General features: G+C 43.7%; 3 protein-coding genes across 5 annotated transcripts in view; 2 read left to right on the forward strand and 1 right to left on the reverse strand.

The window, feature by feature from the left end:
• The window catches only part of tenm2a (teneurin transmembrane protein 2a), a 675,012-nt gene extending 671,933 nt beyond the window's left edge, over nucleotides 1-3,079 (forward strand). Inside the window, exon 38 of the mRNA XM_063189651.1 lies at nucleotides 250-3,079. Coding sequence (XP_063045721.1) covers nucleotides 250-993 — 744 coding nt within the window. The 3' untranslated portion in view covers nucleotides 994-3,079. The remainder of the gene's footprint in view (nucleotides 1-249) is intronic.
• The window catches only part of tstd1 (thiosulfate sulfurtransferase like domain containing 1), an 81,931-nt gene extending 64,049 nt beyond the window's left edge, over nucleotides 1-17,882 (forward strand). Inside the window, exons 2-5 of one of the 3 annotated variants that reach the window (XM_063189654.1) lie at nucleotides 13,567-13,652; nucleotides 15,779-15,895; nucleotides 16,112-16,277; nucleotides 17,690-17,882. In XM_063189654.1, coding sequence (XP_063045724.1) covers nucleotides 13,640-13,652; nucleotides 15,779-15,895; nucleotides 16,112-16,277; nucleotides 17,690-17,744 — 351 coding nt within the window. In that variant the 5' untranslated portion in view covers nucleotides 13,567-13,639 and the 3' untranslated portion in view covers nucleotides 17,745-17,882. Of the gene's footprint in view, nucleotides 1-13,531; nucleotides 13,653-15,778; nucleotides 15,896-16,111; nucleotides 16,278-17,689 lie in introns of those variants that run through there. The other 2 variants (XM_063189653.1, XM_063189655.1) reach the window with 2 other exon arrangements.
• On the reverse strand, nucleotides 3,156-13,447 carry znhit3 (zinc finger, HIT-type containing 3). Its single transcript, XM_063189652.1, has 5 exons — nucleotides 13,255-13,447; nucleotides 12,890-12,921; nucleotides 12,651-12,716; nucleotides 11,157-11,240; nucleotides 3,156-4,095 (listed from the first exon to the last, which is right to left on the reverse strand). Exons 1-5 carry the CDS (start codon nucleotides 13,320-13,322, stop codon nucleotides 3,911-3,913), a joined length of 435 nt encoding a protein of 144 aa, XP_063045722.1. The 5' UTR covers nucleotides 13,323-13,447; the 3' UTR covers nucleotides 3,156-3,910.
• Nucleotides 17,883-18,901: the final 1,019 nt, after the last annotated feature.

Raw genomic sequence — 18,901 nt, forward strand, 5'->3', positions numbered from 1 at the left:
TTGGGTACTAATAAAGTTATCTAATCCAGGAGTTCCCAACCTTTTTCAACTTGGGGCCCACTCAAAATTATCAAATATGTTCGGGGCCCACCTCTGACCCAATTAAGAATAAAACTCAAATAAATCAACTGCAACACACACCAAAATATGATCATTATTTTTGGAAAACGATTTCAAGGCCCACTTGGAATAACTTCAGGGCCCACCATAGTTAGGGAATCTCTAATCTAATCTAATCTCCACCCACAGGTGATAACCGGGGTGCAGCAGACGGCGGAGCGCCACAACCAGGCCTTCATGGCCTTGGAGGGCAAGCAGCTGAACAAGGAGCGGCGGGGCCACTGCAGCGACCGGCCGGGCCACTGGTTCGGCACCAGCACGCCCATCGTGGGCCGCGGCATGATGCTGGCGGTGAAGGAGGGCCACGTGGTGGCCAGCACCTCGGCCATGGCGAGCGAGGACAGCCGCAAAGTGGCGCTGGTGCTCAACAACGCCATCTACCTGGACGGCACGCACTACACGCAGGACGGCCGCGACTGCCACTTCTTCGTGAAGGTGGGCTCGCCCGACAGCGACCTCCTGGCGCTGGGCCTGACCAATGGGCGCAAGGCGCTGGAGAGCGGCGTGAACGTCACCGTGAGCGGGCGCTCGCGGCGCGGGGTCACCGTGGACTTCCGCGTGCCCTCGCTGTCGCTGAGCGTGCGCTACGGGCTGGCGGCAGACGTGGTGGACGAGGAGCGGGCCAGGCTGCTGGAGCTGGCACGGCAACGGGCGCTGGCAGGGGCGTGGGCACGCGAGCAGCAGCGGGCGCGCGACGGGAAAGAAGGCAGCCGGCTGTGGACAGAGGGCGAGAAGCAGCAGCTGCTGTCGCCCGCGGGCAAGGTGCAGGGGTACGACGGGTACTACGTGCTGCCCGTGGAGCAGTACCCGGAGCTGGCAGACAGTAGCACCAACATCCAGTTCTTGAGACAGAACGAGATGGGGAAGAGGTAACAGCCCAATTGCAAAAGACTGCAAAAGACTGCAAAAAATGCAAACGCTCCCCCCATTACTTTCAGTTCAGCAATTTCGACCGTAATCCTCTTTTACTTTACTCTTTTCTCTCACTCTCACTCTCTTTCTCTCTCTCTCTGTCTTTGTCTCTTTCTCCCTCTCCGTCTCTCTTTGCATTCCATTCTTACTTCCTTTCCGTTTCCACCTCTGTCCTCTTTATCTGTCCTGTCCTCACCAATTGCCCCGCCTCTCCCACGGAGACCGAACAAACAAATGGGGTTTCATTCTGAACGCTGCAGGGACTTTTAAGAAGAAGAACTCTTAAATGAACAATTATGATTACTGCCACTGGCAAAAAAAACAATTGTTGAGATCATGGAAACTTAAAGACTTGTTTTCTTTTTTCAACAAAATGGACTTGAATGAAAGAGCGAGCGAGAGAAAAAAACACTGCTGAGCGTTGGAAGAACAGACGTAGCTGTTGCTTAAAATGAAGAATCCCCTTTTTAAAAAAGAATTAATATTTTTGCCCATATTTTTTGGGTTTACCAAGAGGATGTTGGTGACTGTGGTGAGTTTTTGAGGTGGCCCTTGACTCCCACAAGCTAGTTCAAAGGAGTACTCCAGAACTGCTCCTAGAAGCCAGTCTGTATGTACCGCTCTGCGAACGAGAGAGAATGTCAGCAACAAAAGGAATTCAAGAAAAAGGAATAAAAACAACGGACAAGATGGAACATCAGACTCAGGCCTGACTTTTACCACAACAGAACTGTCAACTGCTGCGGCCCACCAAGAACAAAACGTTTTTGTTTGTTTGGTTGTTGTTGTTTTTCCTTTAGGAATAAAAATCTAAAAATAATAATAAAAAAAACAGACAAGGGATACAGAAAGAACTTTTTAGTATGAAATAATACATAAAACTCGATGGCTATATTTGCAGTACATTATGTCAGACGTCTGTTAATTTTTACGCTAGGGAGAAAAATAAACAGTTATAACATTGTGTCAGCTAGCACTAAAGTTCAGGGTGTCCTCTATAAGCGATAGTGTGTTCGTCTGTCGCAGTAGAATCGTGAGACCTTCACCAGAGCACTTCTGTACAGAGAACTTGGAAAATAAACTCACATAAAATACACTAGCAATTTATCCAGATATAAATTACAATTACCAGATACTATTTATTTTTATTTTATTTTTATTAATTTATTTATTGTTCTTAGTACTCTATGACAATCACAAAAGAGTCACCACTTTTATTGCAAATCCGTAAACATCAATGAATTATTTTATTTTATTTTGTAATATATGTAAGAAATGTTCATTATGTTTTTATATTAAGTTTGATTTGCTCATAAGCAAATTAGTCACAGACAAAAAGTAATTTATGTAAAGTGTTTTAAAATGGTTTATACTTCGAATAAAGTTTAAAACTGTGAAACTTGTTTTTTCGAAAATAGATCTGTATGTACAGTGTATAGAGTTACCTTTCTGCAGCAGCACAGTAGAGTAATGTTCATAATATCAAGTTTTATATTTCTGAAGGGAAGTGGCTTGTTGTGTGCAAACCTATAGCTGGTATTACTACTCTAGACTTTTGTGAGACGCCGATCTCCCTGAGCTACAATATCAACCCCAAGTTTGATGTTTTTATTTTTTCGAGTTTTACTTTTTGAGTTTTCTTTCTTATTAACGCAGAAAAAAAATGTTGCTGTTCTACAGTAGATCCCAAAACCGTAGACATGGATTCTATCCACTGTGAAGAGGCTCTATATGGATGTCAAGATGTACTACCAAATCAGTATTGAAGGACAGTTCTTACTTACTCGAGACTCTTCTGAGACCTTATCAATAAAAAGTAATTGTTTACTTCATGCTTCTTTGGTCTGTCGTGTTCTTCTTGTGTAATTATTCCCGTTTTTAGGCAAGAAATTGAGAGAACACAAGTTATAATCACTCAAGCAGGTCCTTTTGTCACTAGCCACCATTCACGTGATAAAAAGAGCTTTGGGTTACATTCTTGCTATTTTCAAGACCTGTTAAATTTGTCTTTATAGCCCATTTTTGAAAATGTGAGCCAGTGGTAAATATTGTATGCAGCAGCACGATTAAAATTGAAAGTAAACACTTTGAACTGGGCCTATACATAGAAAAGAAGCTGAAAGGTAAGTGGAATGCAGTTACACTGCTTATAACTTTATTATTTCATTTGACAAATGAGGTATTATGAAAAAGGTCAAAAACATACGCATAAAAATAACATTACATTTGAATAACTGAGACGTATTCAAATAACGCAGTCTGTCTTCCAGTGCCTACGTGCCAGGACAGGGACGATCTATCAAGCCGTGTTAAAACAAAGGAGGGCTGTCCTGGGGCAGTGGGGGGGTACTGAATCATAAGTTCTCTTAATTACATGCAACACCTCTCCTCCACTGCTTACCGATGCAGCTCAAGTACGCCACTGCACATTTCTTATGAGCAGGCTACATTCACTCTAACAGTGAATGGAACGCTTAATAAAACATATATATAGAACAATATCTGGATACAGTACATACTGTAAGTCTAATGGAATACTTCAAACGACACAGAGTCAGTGGGGCATATCAACCGTTGCTACTGGCACTAGGAATGCGGATTCTACTCTGGTTGTGAAGATATTCTAGGTCAAATGGTGCCAGCGTAGGTCATGCATACCACTGCCAGGCCAGTTGTTCACAGCATATTGTTGCTTCCATTTCAGAGCACAAGCGAGTAGCTGACACATTTCAAAGCTGTCCGACATACTCGCCACACACTGACTTGGCCGGGGTGAGGCCTGTAGTAACAGTTCAGTTTGTTTATCAATCATACAGTCTTCCAAAGGATGTTACTAGAAATGAGTCTTTTATGTAAAATCCAAATCCAATTTTGAGCGTCAATCGTCGTCTTCTGCGTCAGTGGGTTCGACTATCTTCAAGCACTGGTCGGCAAGCTCCACAAACAACGGCTCCTGCATCGCAGTCTTCATGATGGCAACTTTGTTCTCTGCTGTATCCACGGTAACCAACAGTCGCCTGAGGTGGGGATTCCGTAACAGGTCTTTAAGGGCCTCGGATTCACCTTTTCCAAAGACAAACACACAATACCTCTATTTAGACATGGTTACAGTCTAGATACACTTATTAAACAAGAATGTCAGACACTTGCGTGGCAAGGACATTAGCAGGGACATAACATTTCATATTTGGCTGTAAAAATGGGAGGCTCGCCTGAACTGCTCATTGTGCAGAAATAACCATGTCGTAGCATATGAACTATTCTCCATTCATTTTCAAAGACGTCAGTATCCTACAGACGTCAATGCAACCAAGTCAAACCCTGACTATGACGTGAAGTGTACTATTATTAATAATAATAGTAATAATAATAATAATAGTAATAATAATTATTATTATTATCATCATCATTCTTCTTACTACACACTGAGTGAGCGTGCGTATGTGTGTGTGTGTGTGTGTGATTATCGTCAGTCCCACCAGGAAATCGCGGGCATTTCCTCAAAAAATCGCGGTCGGAATTGCCAGATGGTGCACGAGGATTTCCAGAAAATCGCGATAAAAGTTGCGGAGCTTCTTACTGTGTTGTTGCGATTTTGTTGCGGCATGAAGTGAAAGGTGCGATTTTTGTTGCGATTTTTAATGTGTTTCCCCACGCTTGAAAGTAAAGGACACTGCCACATTCCAGTCCTCTTTATATTATTTCCATTTTTATATTATAATTTTGGTCCTTAAGCAAAGCAGGGAAGCGGCCAGGGCGAGTTTTTAGCCAGAATGTCGTCGTGAAAAGTTCCATCTCTTTCATGCTGCCATTACGACACCCTTCATTACAATGCTGTTTATGGCCGTTTGACTCTGTTTTAAATGTCATCACCGTTTCAAATTGTAAGCATACAAACTTCGTATCATGTCGATCAGTGGCGGCTGGTAGTCTGTCAAACAGGGGAGGCTGTTCAATTACAATATGTCCAGAACGCAAAAATAAAGGTGGGGGGGGGATTTTGACACACATCTTACATTGGTCCTGAGCCACATATGGCCTCACACACTAAAGGACTCTTGTTGAAACAAATTTGTTAATCATTAATCATTATCCCCCTTGTAGCCTATTCATAGGGAAATGTTTTTATTATTATTATTATTATTATTATCATTAGGCCTACCTCCGCCACATAATGATGTGATTTAGTTTGCCTTCGTTGTCTTTGTTCATCACTGGGTGCACGGCTTAATTTACCACTAGAGGTCGCAAAATCTTTAATTATTTACCAGACATTGCCAACACAGTAGGAAACAAGGACTCGCCACTCACGGGACTTGGCAGTTAACCAGTTGATAAGACACCACGAAAGCTCAAAAGAAACGGTTGTTCTTCCCTACCTTTTTCACCAAGTCAATATTAGGCAGTGCTCTGCTCTGCTCCTTGATATTCATTTTCTCCTCATAAGGACGACTGGAATTCGCCAGAATTTAATCCACAATGCTTGGCATTTTGCATAGCTCTAGCTTTCTTGCAAGCTAGCCCTAACGAAAAGTAGGCAACTTCAACTTTTGAATTGGTAGATTAAAAAGGATAAGGACATGCCACTATTAAGACTTTATTCGCAACACTAGTGTCACTAGGTGTACAAGAATATGTACACAAAACTGGAGTACACCGCAATGAATAGCTTCCCCACTGGTTACCACGACGAAACTTCTCAGTCAAATTAATAACATATCCGCATTTCGAAATGAAATCAACTACTGTAGCCTACTGACACGGGGTTCACCCAATCACAAGTCGGAGCTCCAGTCTCCGGTCCCTCCCCCCTCCTCTCTCTTCTCCATTCACTCCCAGTGAGGCTCAGTCTCAAAATCAAAAAAATTTCACGGCAATAGCCAATGACCGTTTAGCATTTTGCCATTGAAAAATCGTACAATCCCACATGCCATTGAAGTCCATTGAGACTCGACTCGCTTGCGTTGTCATGAGCGGGAAAAAAAACTCGTGCGAGCCTCGGGATCTTATAACAGATTGGTTTCATCTCTAAGTTGAGCACATGCATTTTCTATGGAGCTGGGTCTGAAATAGCAATGTTATTAAGTTGTGTAAAGCATTAGTTTACATACTATTCTCCGTGATTTTGGACAGGAGGCGGCGCCTCCCTTGTACTCAAAGAGGAATCGCCTCTGATGTCTATATTCATTCCTGATTTAAACAGTGGTAATTAACTATAAGTAGGCGGGCGGAAAAATGACCTCTCAAAACCCAACCCTAACGTCCCCGTCGTGAGAGGTGGAAACAGGTAAAGCTGGCCAATAGGGCAATGGTGAAACTCATGGGCCAATCACCCGTGCAGTGGATTAACACGATTACAGAAACATTGATGAAGAACAAGAAACCCCACAACCTAGGAGATGAAGACTCTTCAAGCATACAAGCTGAAGAGTATATGAAGTTGCACACCGAAAACCATCCGGAGAGGGTGCGGCGGAATCTTCTATCCCCTAGGAAACCGACCAACATCGCAACCTGGAACATCAGGACCATGTTCACAGCAGGAAAAACAACAGTCATTGCTAAAGAGATGAGCAGATACAAGGTTTCCATTCTTGGCCTGTGCGAAACCAGATGGATCCAAACAGGCGAAGTCCAAACTGGCCAGTGGGTGAGTCCATACTCTACTCTGGACATGCGGAGGAAGCAGCACCACACACAGAGGGAGTGGCACTCATGCTCTCCAAAGAAGCGCAGAGGGAGCCGATCAGCTCAAGACTCATCACAGCAAGATTTCAAACCAGTTATAAAAGAATTAACCTTCAAATCATACAATGCTATGCAATACTGATGAGGAAATAAAGGACAATTACTACAACCAACTACAACATCTACTCCAGTCCAGGAAGGAAAAAAAACCTAACCTTACTCATGGGCGACATGAATGCCAAGGTGGGAAACAACAACAACGGATACGAGCTGGCCATGGGAAGACAACGGACTTGGCACCATGAATGAGAACGGTGAAAGATTCGCAGACACATGTGCTGACAACAAACCTGGTCATAGGAGGCACCGTATTCCCCCATAAACCCATTCATAAAGCACCTGGATATCTCCCGACCACACCACTGAAAACCAGATTGACCCACATATGTATCAACAGGAAGTTCAGACGGTCTCTCCTGGATGTAAGAGTGAAGAGGGGGGCAGACGCGGGGTCAGACCACACCTACTTGCTGCAAAACTCCAACTCAGCTTAGCTTAAGCGCTGCAATACCCCTTCTGGTACCAGAACAAAGTTTAACATCCAGCTCTTCCAGGACATTGGAACATCAGAACTGTACAAAGCCACCCTTCAGAACAGGTTTCAAGCCCTGCAAGAACAACAACCAGTGGACGAGTACTGGAACAGCATGAAAAGCATTTGGAAAGAGACCTGCCTGGAGTTATAGGAAAGAAGACAACAAACCACAAACCTTGGCTGTCAACAGAAACCCTGAAAAGAGTAGAAGAAAGGAGGGCCAAAAAGGGCACACTCTACAAATGCAAAACACGAGCAAGAAAGGCTACAGCCCAAAAAGAATATGAGGAAGCAAATAAGGAAGTGAGGAAAAGCGCTAAACGGGATAAGAAAAACTACATTGAGGCCTTAGCAAAAGAAGCGCAGGAAGCAGCAGCGCAAAACAACCTCAAGGAACTCTACATGACCACCAGGAAATTAGCAGGGAAGTTCAGGCAGGGCAACACTCAGATCCGGGACAAAGAGGGGCGACTCCTTACCACCAAGGAGGAACAACACCAAAGGTGGACAGAACATCTCAGCGAGCTGTTGAATAGACCACCGCCCGACCAAGTCATCGATATTCCACCAGCAGCACACCTACTCAAAATCAACTGTGCCCCTCCAACAAGATCAGAGGTAAGGATGGCAATCAAGATGCTACGACGTGGCAAAGCAGCAGGGCCAGATGAGGTCCCAGCAGAGGCCCTACAGGCAGATGTTGAAACTGCAACTACCATGCTCCATATGCTAATCAGGAAAATTTGGGAGGAGGAAGAGAACATACCTGCAGACTGGAAAGATGGGCCCGTTGCTATCATCCCCAAAAAAGGAGACCTTAGAGACTGCAACAACTACAGAGAGATCATGCTGCTATCAAAACCAGGCAAAGTTCTAAACCAGATTATCCTAGAGAGAGTGCGACAAGGGGGTCGACGACGAGCTGAGAGAAAATCAAGCTGGTTTCAGAAATGGAAGATCTTGCAATGACCAAATTGCTAACCCTCAGGATCGTCATAGAACAATCAATAGAGTGGAACACCCCTGCATACATAAATTTCATCGACTTTGAAAAGGCATTTGACAGTGTAGACCGTAAACTGTTGTGGAGTTTAATGGCACACTATGGAATACCACCTAAATACATTAACATCATCAAGAGCTCCTATCAGGACATGAAGTGCCAAGTGCTCCATCAGACACAAACACAGAACACGTTCACTGTGCTCACTGGAGTGAAACAGGGATGCTTACTTTCCCCTTTCCTGTTCCTCCTATGCATTGACTGGATCATGACTCAAACTACCCACAATAAAAAGACAGGCATCCAATGGAGTCTGACAAAACAACTAGAAGACCTGGACTTTGCCGATGACATTGCTCTACTCTCACATACCCACCAACAGATGCAGGAGAAAACTCAACTTCTTGAAAAAACAGCAGCAGGACTGGGGCTCAAAATAAATGTAGGAAAAACCAAAATAATGCGAATCAACAACAAAAACACCAGTCCTATAAACATAAGAGGCAGTCCACTAGAAGAGGTAGACCAATTCACATACCTAGGAAGTGTTATCGCAGTGGATGGAGGAACAGAGGAAGATGTGAAAGCAAGAATAGGGAAGGCAAGGACAGCATTCAACATATTAAACAAAATCTGGAAAACCAAAAACATTTCACTCAACACCAAACTCAGAATCTTCAACTCCAACGTCAAAACAGTACTGCTATATGGATCAGAAACCTGGAGGACCACCAAACACATCACAAATAAACTGCAGACCTTCACCAACCACTGCCTAAGACGTATCCTCAAGATCTTCTGGCCCAACCGCATCAGTAACACCAGCCTGTGGGAACGTACCAATCAAGAACCAATTGAGACACAGCTCATGAGGAGGAAGTGGAGCTGGATTGGACATACCCTGAGGAAGAACAACACAGCTATAACTAAACAGGCGCTAACATGGAACCCACAAGGCAAGAGAAGCAGAGGGAGACCCAAGAACAACTGGAGAAGAAGCACAGAGCAGGATGTAAAGAAGAGGGGACTGTCGTGGAAACAGCTGGAAAAAATGGCCCAAGACAGACGAGGGTGGAAGCTCTTCATCAATGGCCTATGTTCCGAAAGGAATGTAAAGGCCTAAGTAAGTAAGTAGGCGGGCGGAATTGGGCATGTCCACCCAGTTGAAGAGGGTGCGTGACAGGACCTCTTGTGACTGAAATCCTGGTTAATGTGAGTCGTCTGCTACACATAGCCTGCCTGTGTCGGCGTTTAATTTTCAAGCTTGTCAAAAGCAACACAAATAAAAGCAGAGGGAGGGGTCGCTTTCGAAAGGAGGCATAAGCCTAGGTTTTTTTTTTGTTCTCCCGCGCCGTCAGCCGGCTTTAAATTAACGGCTGATGATCATCATTCAATGTAACGAGGATGGAGTTCACAGATTTCCTGTTGTGAAGGGTGCTTGCTGAATAATGCTCAGAAATTATATTAATTTAGGTGCTCTTGTGAATATAAAAGACGACGAGATTGTTATCTATAAAACACCACGTCGCCTGCAGAACTGAGGTCTCAGCTGTCAATCAATACCGTCAATCGCGCAAGGAAGAGAGAAGGAGAGGGAGAGACAGAAAGTAGTTTTCCAACTTACTCCCACAGCTTTCCAACGTGTCTGCTCTGGTTTTATTCATTTTCAGTGTTCCTTGCCCGTTTGACCGCGCCAGGTTAAACGAAAGTGATTTGACGACACGGTCACCACGGTCACCAAGTGCTGGTATCCAGCCATATCCCAATTTGCACGAAAGATATTAGGCTACTATGTCGGCCAGGCACGCACAAAGCATTCACAATGAAGGATGGAAATTACTCCTTTGTTGTGGACAAGGCATTTGCGCATCTCAATTCGGACGGAGGGAAAATGTTGCCTTCTGTATGCGCACAAGTCAAACACCAAAGTGGTCCAGCAGGAAGAAAAAGCAGCTTTAGAAAAAAAAAAACACATCTTGTTTTAGGAGCCCTATACTTGGCGTAATGTAGATGACTGTCATTAAGTGTTAATTATATATTTATGTAGGCCTAGCACATTTTAAAAATGTAGGCCTATTATGCCAGACTAGTCATACATTTTCCCTCCTGTGACCATGCGAGCAGACGCGCAATGAGTACATGACGTTTCCTACATTCGTATTTATTAGTTTTTTCCCCCTCACCGACAACTTTGTACATGCATAGTAAAGTTCTGGGACTGATTGCTAGGTAACTTTTTTATTGTATTATCCTTTTTGAAAGGAAGTTTGTCGACGTCAGTGAAGTCAGCGCAACATGGATTGGTTCAAAGTGTTCAAAGTTGCGGGAAATCGCGGTGATTGGTTAAAGTTGCGCTCTCGCGCAGAATTTGCGGGAATTCGTTGAAGTTGCGAAAAACGACGCGATCGCAACATCGCGATTTCCTGGAGGGACTGTTATTGTCAAGGTCTTATCTATACATTTAGTTTAACTGCACATTGGAGACTGGTCAAACGCAATTTCAATCTTCTGTGCCCTGCCAACCCTTGTGACATGGATTTTTGACAATAAAGTAGCCTACACATTGTGGACCCTTAGGCCTACACTTTGACTTTCATCATTATCCTCATCCTCATCATCAGGGTGGGATTGGTGGGAAACCAGAAGGGGGGATACGTTTCAGATTTTAAGATCAATGGAATTACATTGAACTGGGATTAAAATCATGTAGAAAAAGTGGCAATATCAAAACCAGAAGAATGGGGGACAATCCCCCTCCCATGCCCCTACAAATCGCACCCTGATCATAATCATCTGTTTGACACAAAGCTTGAACTGGATATCTGTAGCATCCATTACCAAGTTTCTTTAGTATGTCGGCAGGAACCGCATCCCCCTGGTCCTCCTCATCCAGGAGCTCAGCAGGAGTCCATGCTTCTGTCCCTGCAATAAAAGAGACACATACATTAGTAATATACAGTTTAAGATATGTTTTTGGTCTTTTTGACTTTGTTTATGATAGTACAGTGAAGATGGTGACAGGAAGCGAGTGGGGAGAGAGAGACGGGGAAGGGCCGGCCGAGGACCCAGGCTGGGAATCGAACCCGGGTCAGCCGCATAATAGACGAGTGCCCTACTGTAAAGGGCGGGTTATGCTTCCTACTTGTGCCACAGAGTGAGCTTGACGCAGCCATGATGCAGTTAATTTTGGTTTATGCCCTGTTTTGAAGCACGGTCTGCGCGATGGCATTCCACGCTCAAACTGCCTTCAATACAAAGAGTAAAATAGACGTGTCGGTTGTTTTTGTAGCTTCACAGACTCGACGACAATGAAAATGAAACCTTACATCTTTATATCACGTGCATGTTTGATCGCACTGGCAGCCACCGTGGTAGTTTGGAACAAAGAAGTGGCTCATTTGTCGAGGACGAAGCGGAATGTTTCCTCGTCCTCGGAACACTGTTCAACTGTCCAAATAACTTCAGCGTGGTAACTTGCAAGCGCACATGTTGTCTTTGGTTCGTGTAAATAAATCAAACAACAAAGCACGGGCAACTTATTTAATGAAGAGCTCACAGTCTGTAGACCGACGAAGGTTAGAACAATGAAGTAGCGCTTGTTCTTGACTCGAGGACAGAGCAGGCTGGTCGAGAGGACCAATCAGATACCTATTTTCGCCCATTCACGCCGTCGCTCCCTGCGTCGAGACACAATTTTGGGGAGGTGCCCCAGAGTACCTGCGTGATGGGGGGGGCTTCACTCCATTAACTGCGCGGCTCACTGCATTACGACGCAGGGATGCTGGACTGGAGGCATAAACCACCCTTTAGGCCACGGTAGGGCCAGTAATATACAGCATAAACAGAAATGGTTTAAAGTTGTACAATGTTTGGTATCAGAATGGTCAAATTGGTCGTCATTTATTGAATGTCCTTGAGGCAGGACCGTATTAAGAAACTGCAGTGCCCCCAGGCACTATACATTGCAGGTGCCCCCTTTATGGACAATATTTGTTAAGTTTGTGTCATGTGGTGCCCCCTAACTAGCTGTAAATGGTTGATGCCCCTGGGCCACTAGCCAGGCGACACCCTCCTAATGACACAAGACCTTCAGCGTTGCTTCTAGTCAGGCGAAGAGCAATGTAACTATCGTTTCTGATCTCTTGAAAAATCAGGAACTCCACCCACTTTGTCGGACACCAGTCAACCAGTAGCAAACCTAGGGAGGCGGGTCAACCATGCCGTTTGGGAAACGTCAATTGTTATGCTCTTGGCCAGACCAAGTCTCGATATTTGAAAGTCGATGATAATCAGGCTACTGTGCCACTGGCCACGGCCCTGCCTTGTGGTTACCTGCGGCATGTGAAGGACCCTGATGCTCTGTCGTGGATACCCGTTTAGGCACAGGCTCACAGCTCTCTACAAAACAAAATGACAACAGTAAATTAACAGATACTTGAGAGTGGCAAAAGTCATATTTCAGAGCTGCCGATAACTGCCCTGAAAGAAGCTTGGCACTGAATGGTTCTATGGCAGTGTGACAGCCTCAGGCCACTGTAGGGTCTGCTATTTATGATCTTTCAGGCACTCACCTTTATGTGTCTTGAAGCAATTGAGGGAACAACTGGGTGGAACAGAATGAAAAGTGACAGCTTGAATCATCACGATAAACCAACCTTTCATACTTGTAAGTTGTCCATGAATAATATAATAATGGTCTTCTATTCTCTTAGTGGCCAAACCTCCTGTTATGAACAGTTACCATGGATGCTCACAGAGAACGAGGAGGTAGAGTACTATTATAAGGTTATAAAGGGGAGGCCCTTCCCTAAAACGGTAATAGATCGCAATATATGTTATAACTGCCCTCTTAGCCATTTACAAACAATATGTAGATCAGCATTAATCCCCGTTTTCCCAAATCAGTGAAAGCATGGGTTTAGCTCGTCATACTCACTATCTGATGAGGCATGCTGGACAACGATACTTCGGCACGCTGTCGCTACAAACACTGCAAAGTTGCATTGTTCCAATCTTCTTGGCACATCAAAGTGATGAGCTAAAATTGTTCTTGCTATGTACGCAACGAATTTCTCTTCAATGAGCTCAGAGGATTCCCACGTGTGTGGAGCAAAAATGGAGACGAAAACAAACTGACAGGAAGTCTGCAGCTAGACTTTCTATTGGCTGTTGCCTGGTGACGTTATCGTTATGCTCACCAATGGTAGCGCGTAGACAAAGCACGGACGAAGGAGGAAGTGTGCATTTTGTCTGTTACCTCGTCCTCGCTTCAACTACTCTTCATTCACGAAGTCCCCAAAGTGGAATAAGCAGCTGGAAACATGGCAAGCGCAGGTAAGAATCCAAAATCCTTTCAAAGTCATGTTGTTTCATGTAAATGGTTTGTGCGATTTGCGCAACAAAGCTACTCGCCACAGCTTGGCACTGACAGTCAGGCTGTTGTCAACGAGACCAGTGTCGAACTGATTTGGCAGCAGTTGGAATTTTTCAAAGTAGATGTTATCATTCAGTGAAACAACACTGTTGACGTTTAACTAGAAAAGGCACGGAGAACAAAAGAGTAAAGCGATGTGCTTAATTAACACTGTAGCCCCTTAATGCACGCCTTACCTTCAGTCAGTGGCACGCTGTAATAGTTATTGAAAGTTAATTACCACGGTAGGATACTGCAATACTATGACTGCAGGCCCGTAGCCAGCATTGTGGTAGGGGGGGGTTCTTTGCCCCCCGAAAGTGGACTTCATTTGGCTCCCTACTTCAGTGTCCCCCAAATACACGAGCACACTTCAAATATTTTAATTTAGACATATTTTATTCATTATGAGTTTGCTGTGAGTCTGTTGTTGTCCTTAATTGTTTGTTGTTCCCCATTCTTAAGATAATGGACATGAATTGATTCAATTGAGCTGTCTCCCCACATAGTGTTGGCCCAGTGTTGGCTCAGTTACTGCTATCTGACTGCTATCGGCCCAGTTATTATCCGTGTTGGGCCAGTCTGGCCCAGACACTGTAAAATGACAAAATTTTCAGTTGACCCAGTGCTGGCCCAGATACATGTATTTGATTGCTGAGTGCTGGCTGAGCTCTGGCTGGGTCCCTGGGCCTGTACTGTACTAAAAACAGACAGTCCCTGGGCTAGTAGGGGAGACTGGGGCAAGTTGGCACACTCCACCGTTTAAGTGCTTTGTCATACATTGGTTTAAAAACCCCACACTCCCAAACTAAGATATTCTAAAAGGTTTACATATCAGCGAAATATTAAGCTATGCACCGTTGGTTGACAATTCATTTTAATTCATATGTGATTAAAGTGTGATTGACATTTCTTTCATATCCTTTGTGTCGGTAGTGTCGCTATGTGCAATATTGCGAAACACAGGACGATATGCGCCAGTCACCTTTATTGAGTAAGGACTGGCTGGCCTTTATTCGCCTCTGATTGACTAGTATGGCTCTCCTAACATTGGCTTTCATTTGACAAAGTTTGTTTTGAAAGCACACTTGTTGAAAGTGGAAGACACCAGTGGCATGCATTTGCCATTTCAAAGAGAAATAGGGTGGAAATTTGACAGTCCTTATGAAACAGCACATGTTGCCTAAATGAAACGCACTTCCATTCACAAGACGTTATTTTTATGAGTTAAATGTGACTGCGCATAGTCGCCCTATCTTTTGCAAGGCTGTGATGTCCCCATATGAGCCAGTGAATAGCTGACTAGCTGTCCTTAATCCAAATGTATTAGTGGATAGCACTCAACATTAGCAATCATTCAGCATTTTTCTTTTCAACTTCAACTTGGAGTTGCAGTTGGATTATACTGTAGGCCTATTGTATGTGTCTTTTGCATAAATTACATTATTTTCCGTTGCTTTCTGAATCTATAGTGTTGAACGAACCCCTCGAACCCCCCCTGGCTACGGGCCTGTATGACATGACACAGGGCCTTTAGTAATGCACTACGACTTGGTCATTGCCATTCTGGTAACAGCAAATTTATAACGCCGTGTCTTAAGGGGTTAATTACCGGTAGTTCAATTCATTATATTGTGTTATCCTCTAGGCTACTGTCTAGGTCTACCCAGAGCCATCTAATAACAGAGTCACGTCACTCCCATAGACCTCTATGGACCAATCTTTCCACAGCAATGGCGGCTCTCATGGAGCCTCACGGAGCGTTAACATGGAAATCCCCATTGACTTTAGTTCTATTAGAAGTTACTTAGTTCTAGGAGGTGGCCGTAGAACACAGAAAATGTGGTAAAGGTAATGTAATTTGTTTGTACTTAATCTTTGTTTGGTATGTGATGGTTCTGTGTTAGTTTCCAACGAACAGAAGTTTACTGTTAAGAAACATTTTAATCTACGCCAATCACATCACCAACCGACTTCCTGGTCCCCGGTTTGCGCAACTCTTATTAGACGGCTCTGGGTCTACCTAAAACCACTGATGTGTTTTCAGATATCTCATACGAAGAGCTGAAAGCTCTAATGGAGAAGGGAGGACTTCTGCTGGTTGACGTGCGTTCCAAAGAGGAGGTGGATCGAGGACGCATTCCAGGGTCCATTCACATTCCAGGTTAGTAGCCTATCCCTTTACTTTGGCGTGTTTACGTGCCTTTACAAATAGTAAGTTAAGTTACAAAGATTTTCCTCCATTTATGTACTGTATTCACATCCCTTCAATTATATCCATACCTTTGTAGTTAAACAGTGAAGTTGTTTTAAAATGAGGATATCTCAATGAAATGAAATCCTTATGGAATCTCTTTTCTCTACTTTGTTCTCTCACAAGCAGTGGACCAGGTAGAGAGTGACATGTCTCTGGACCCAGCCGCGTTCCAGCAGAAGTTCGGTGTCCCGAAGCCCCCACAGGACACCCCTGACCTCGTCTTCCACTGCCAGATGGGCCGCAGAGGGGCAGCCGCCACAGAGAAGGCTAGAGGCCTCGGATTCCAAAAGTATTCACTTTATATTTTGCCTATATTCATTAAGTACAATACATTACACTTTTTTTGGAAGTGTGGGGGGGGGTTCAAGCATTTGTTTTTATGTTTATACGAGATAGGACAGTGAAAGTGGACTTGAGAGAGAGAGACGGGGAAGGGGCGGCAAAGGGCCCGGGTTGGAATTGAACCCGGTTCGGCCACATAGTAGATGAGTGCCCTATCGTTAGCACCACTGTACATTACACTTAGCTGACACTTTTATCCAAAGCGACAGGTTATTTGCAGGGTATTGGTTACAGTCCCTGGTGGTGCAATGTGTGTGGGGGGTTAGGTGCCTTAATTGCTCAAAGTCACTTCAGCCATGAAATGATGTTTAAGGAGAGGTAAGGGTGGGATATGAACTTGCAACCCTCTGAGCTTAAGACCACCTGCCACACCATTAGGCCCAGCTGCATAGCTGATAATTGATGGGGCCGTGAAGAATGACGAGAAAGAGACTTGAGAGACATATGGGGAAGGTTTGGGAGATCACCCAGGCCGGCCAGACCCAAACCTGGGTCCCCATGGACCAGTTTGCCTGCCCATGCATGTTGTAGTACACCAGCACAATGCACCACAGCACCCAAAAATACACAGTTCATGTAATTACTTTCCTGTAGTCCTGTCTCTGACTACTAGCCTATCAATGACTTTCTCAGACTAGATAATTTTGGCAAAATGAAAAGCCTGGGGCAAAATGGGAATTATATATCTCCGTTGAGATTGATTCTTATATTACCTCTTGGTAGTAGACTCACATCCGCACTAGAAATGTGCAGTAACTGGTGGTGCTGCTTGCATTAATGGCTCAATTCATCCAAGAAATCCAATAACACTTTTTTGACATTAGTGTTTCTTTCATATTTTAAATCTTAAGCAAATAGAAATGAGGACAACATAATGGAGAAAATACTAATCAACTAAATAAATTCTTATCCTTTTCAATGCACCTTCTTGTACACACACACACACACACACCATTCCAAGCAGGCGTGTTGCAGCAAATATTGGGCCCTATGTACAATCAGCGCCAATGGACCCCCATTCATATTATATATCTTCATAAATTGGACTGTTTGTGGGCGCGCTATATACATGGGGCCCTGTTGACTCAGTCACACTTTACCCCCCTGAACGACACCCCTGATTGCAAACACTGTCAGCCTTGGTATCTGTGTGAAAAGTATGCTACTGTTTGTAGTTACTTGTGTATTACAGTATAGTTACCGGGTAATTACATTCAAACTAAATTCGTCCATTGCGATTGCAGATATACATGGTTTTTTTATGTTGTGAACTCATTTTAAATCAGATTAATGATTAATGAATAGCATTTCATATTACAAAGCTTTTATATGGCACATGCTTGTGTTTTCTCATTGCAGGGCCCGCAACTACAAGGGAGGATACAAGGAATGGAGCGAGAAGGAAGGAAAATAAATTAATTCCATGTTCACTGTAGAAAATAATATGTAAAAAATAATGATAAAATAATAGAAAAAAACGTTTTGCCATTGTACAGCTGCTTAAACTCATGACTCATGGCTGCTCAATAAAGTTTGATTTTTGTGGTGTAAAGTTGACTTCCTCCTCTTCTTTAGAACTCAAGATCATGTTCATTTTCACTGTGTAATGTAGCCTACGTCATTACTTTTCTTGCAACTCGCTCCAAATAGGCCTTTAATCTATTCCACAACACATCAACTCTCTTGAGGTATAAACAATGGACAGGTACTTGGATCTTTGCCGGGATTTGCGGTAGGCCAAATGGTTGTTTGTGTTACACTTTTATCATCATGGTTACCTGCTGTCTGTACATCAGCCGATACATGTAGTACTGTGTTTCATATTGCCTTTTAATGTGGTGACATTACATTGTAACCGTCCAGTATGCCCCTGTGGCTAGCGCCATTGCTGAAGGCAGCAGCCAGGCTGAAGAATGACCATACCAGACGAAAATGTGCCTACAAATCCATACAGCGTCATTTGGTTAGTAGCAATTATTTTGGGAAATGATGCGTTTGGTGCAGAGCAGTTGGATTTAATTAATGACTAACCGGGTCATTTTGCTCAGCTTTTTTATAGAGTTGGCTGCACAGCAGTGAACCGCCGGCCAACTTACATCTATCCAGCTGAGTTAAAAGATATGATCCGCACGGTCTTCCCTGCCGGAGTCTGTAGTTACCCTGACCCCCGCAGTGATAAGGTGAATCATTATGAGATGGCCTATGTGTAATGAGTTAATTATTTTATGGCAGACCCAATCATTGTGGTTAAGAAATGCTTATAATCTCGTGTCTGCCTCTGTTTTCTGCAGACATATGTAGTTACTTTGGAAGATCTCCACCATGCCAGCCCTGCCCATCAAAGCTGTGTCTTCTATGAATAACAGCATCAATTTTTAAAAAAAATAAATTTTAACAGCTTAAGATTGTTTCTGAAATAGCTTTGAAAATGTTTGAGTGACTTGTCGGTGATGTAAATGCAATCTTCAAGTGTGTTGTACCATGTTCCCTCATGGTAACATAACGTATTGTAAAATAATCTGTAACATTAAACCAAAAATGTGACAATAAAATGGTTACATGTTTCATTGT

Source organism: Engraulis encrasicolus, chromosome 23 (genome assembly GCF_034702125.1).
Source record: "Engraulis encrasicolus isolate BLACKSEA-1 chromosome 23, IST_EnEncr_1.0, whole genome shotgun sequence".
Lineage (NCBI taxonomy): Eukaryota > Metazoa > Chordata > Actinopteri > Clupeiformes > Engraulidae > Engraulis > Engraulis encrasicolus.

Excerpts from the sequence above, each read along its gene's own strand:
- znhit3 (XM_063189652.1), bottom strand. The coding sequence starts at position 13,322 with ATGCAACTTTGCAGTGTTTGTAGCGACAGCGTGCCGAAGTATCGTTGT. Across the intron at positions 12,922-13,254 it reads CCAGCATGCCTCATCAGATA|TTGTTCCCTCAATTGCTTCA; the intron begins GTGAGTATGACG and ends TGTTCCACCCAG. Across the intron at positions 4,096-11,156 it reads CGACATACTAAAGAAACTTG|GTGAATCCGAGGCCCTTAAA; the intron begins GTAATGGATGCT and ends TCTTTGGAAAAG.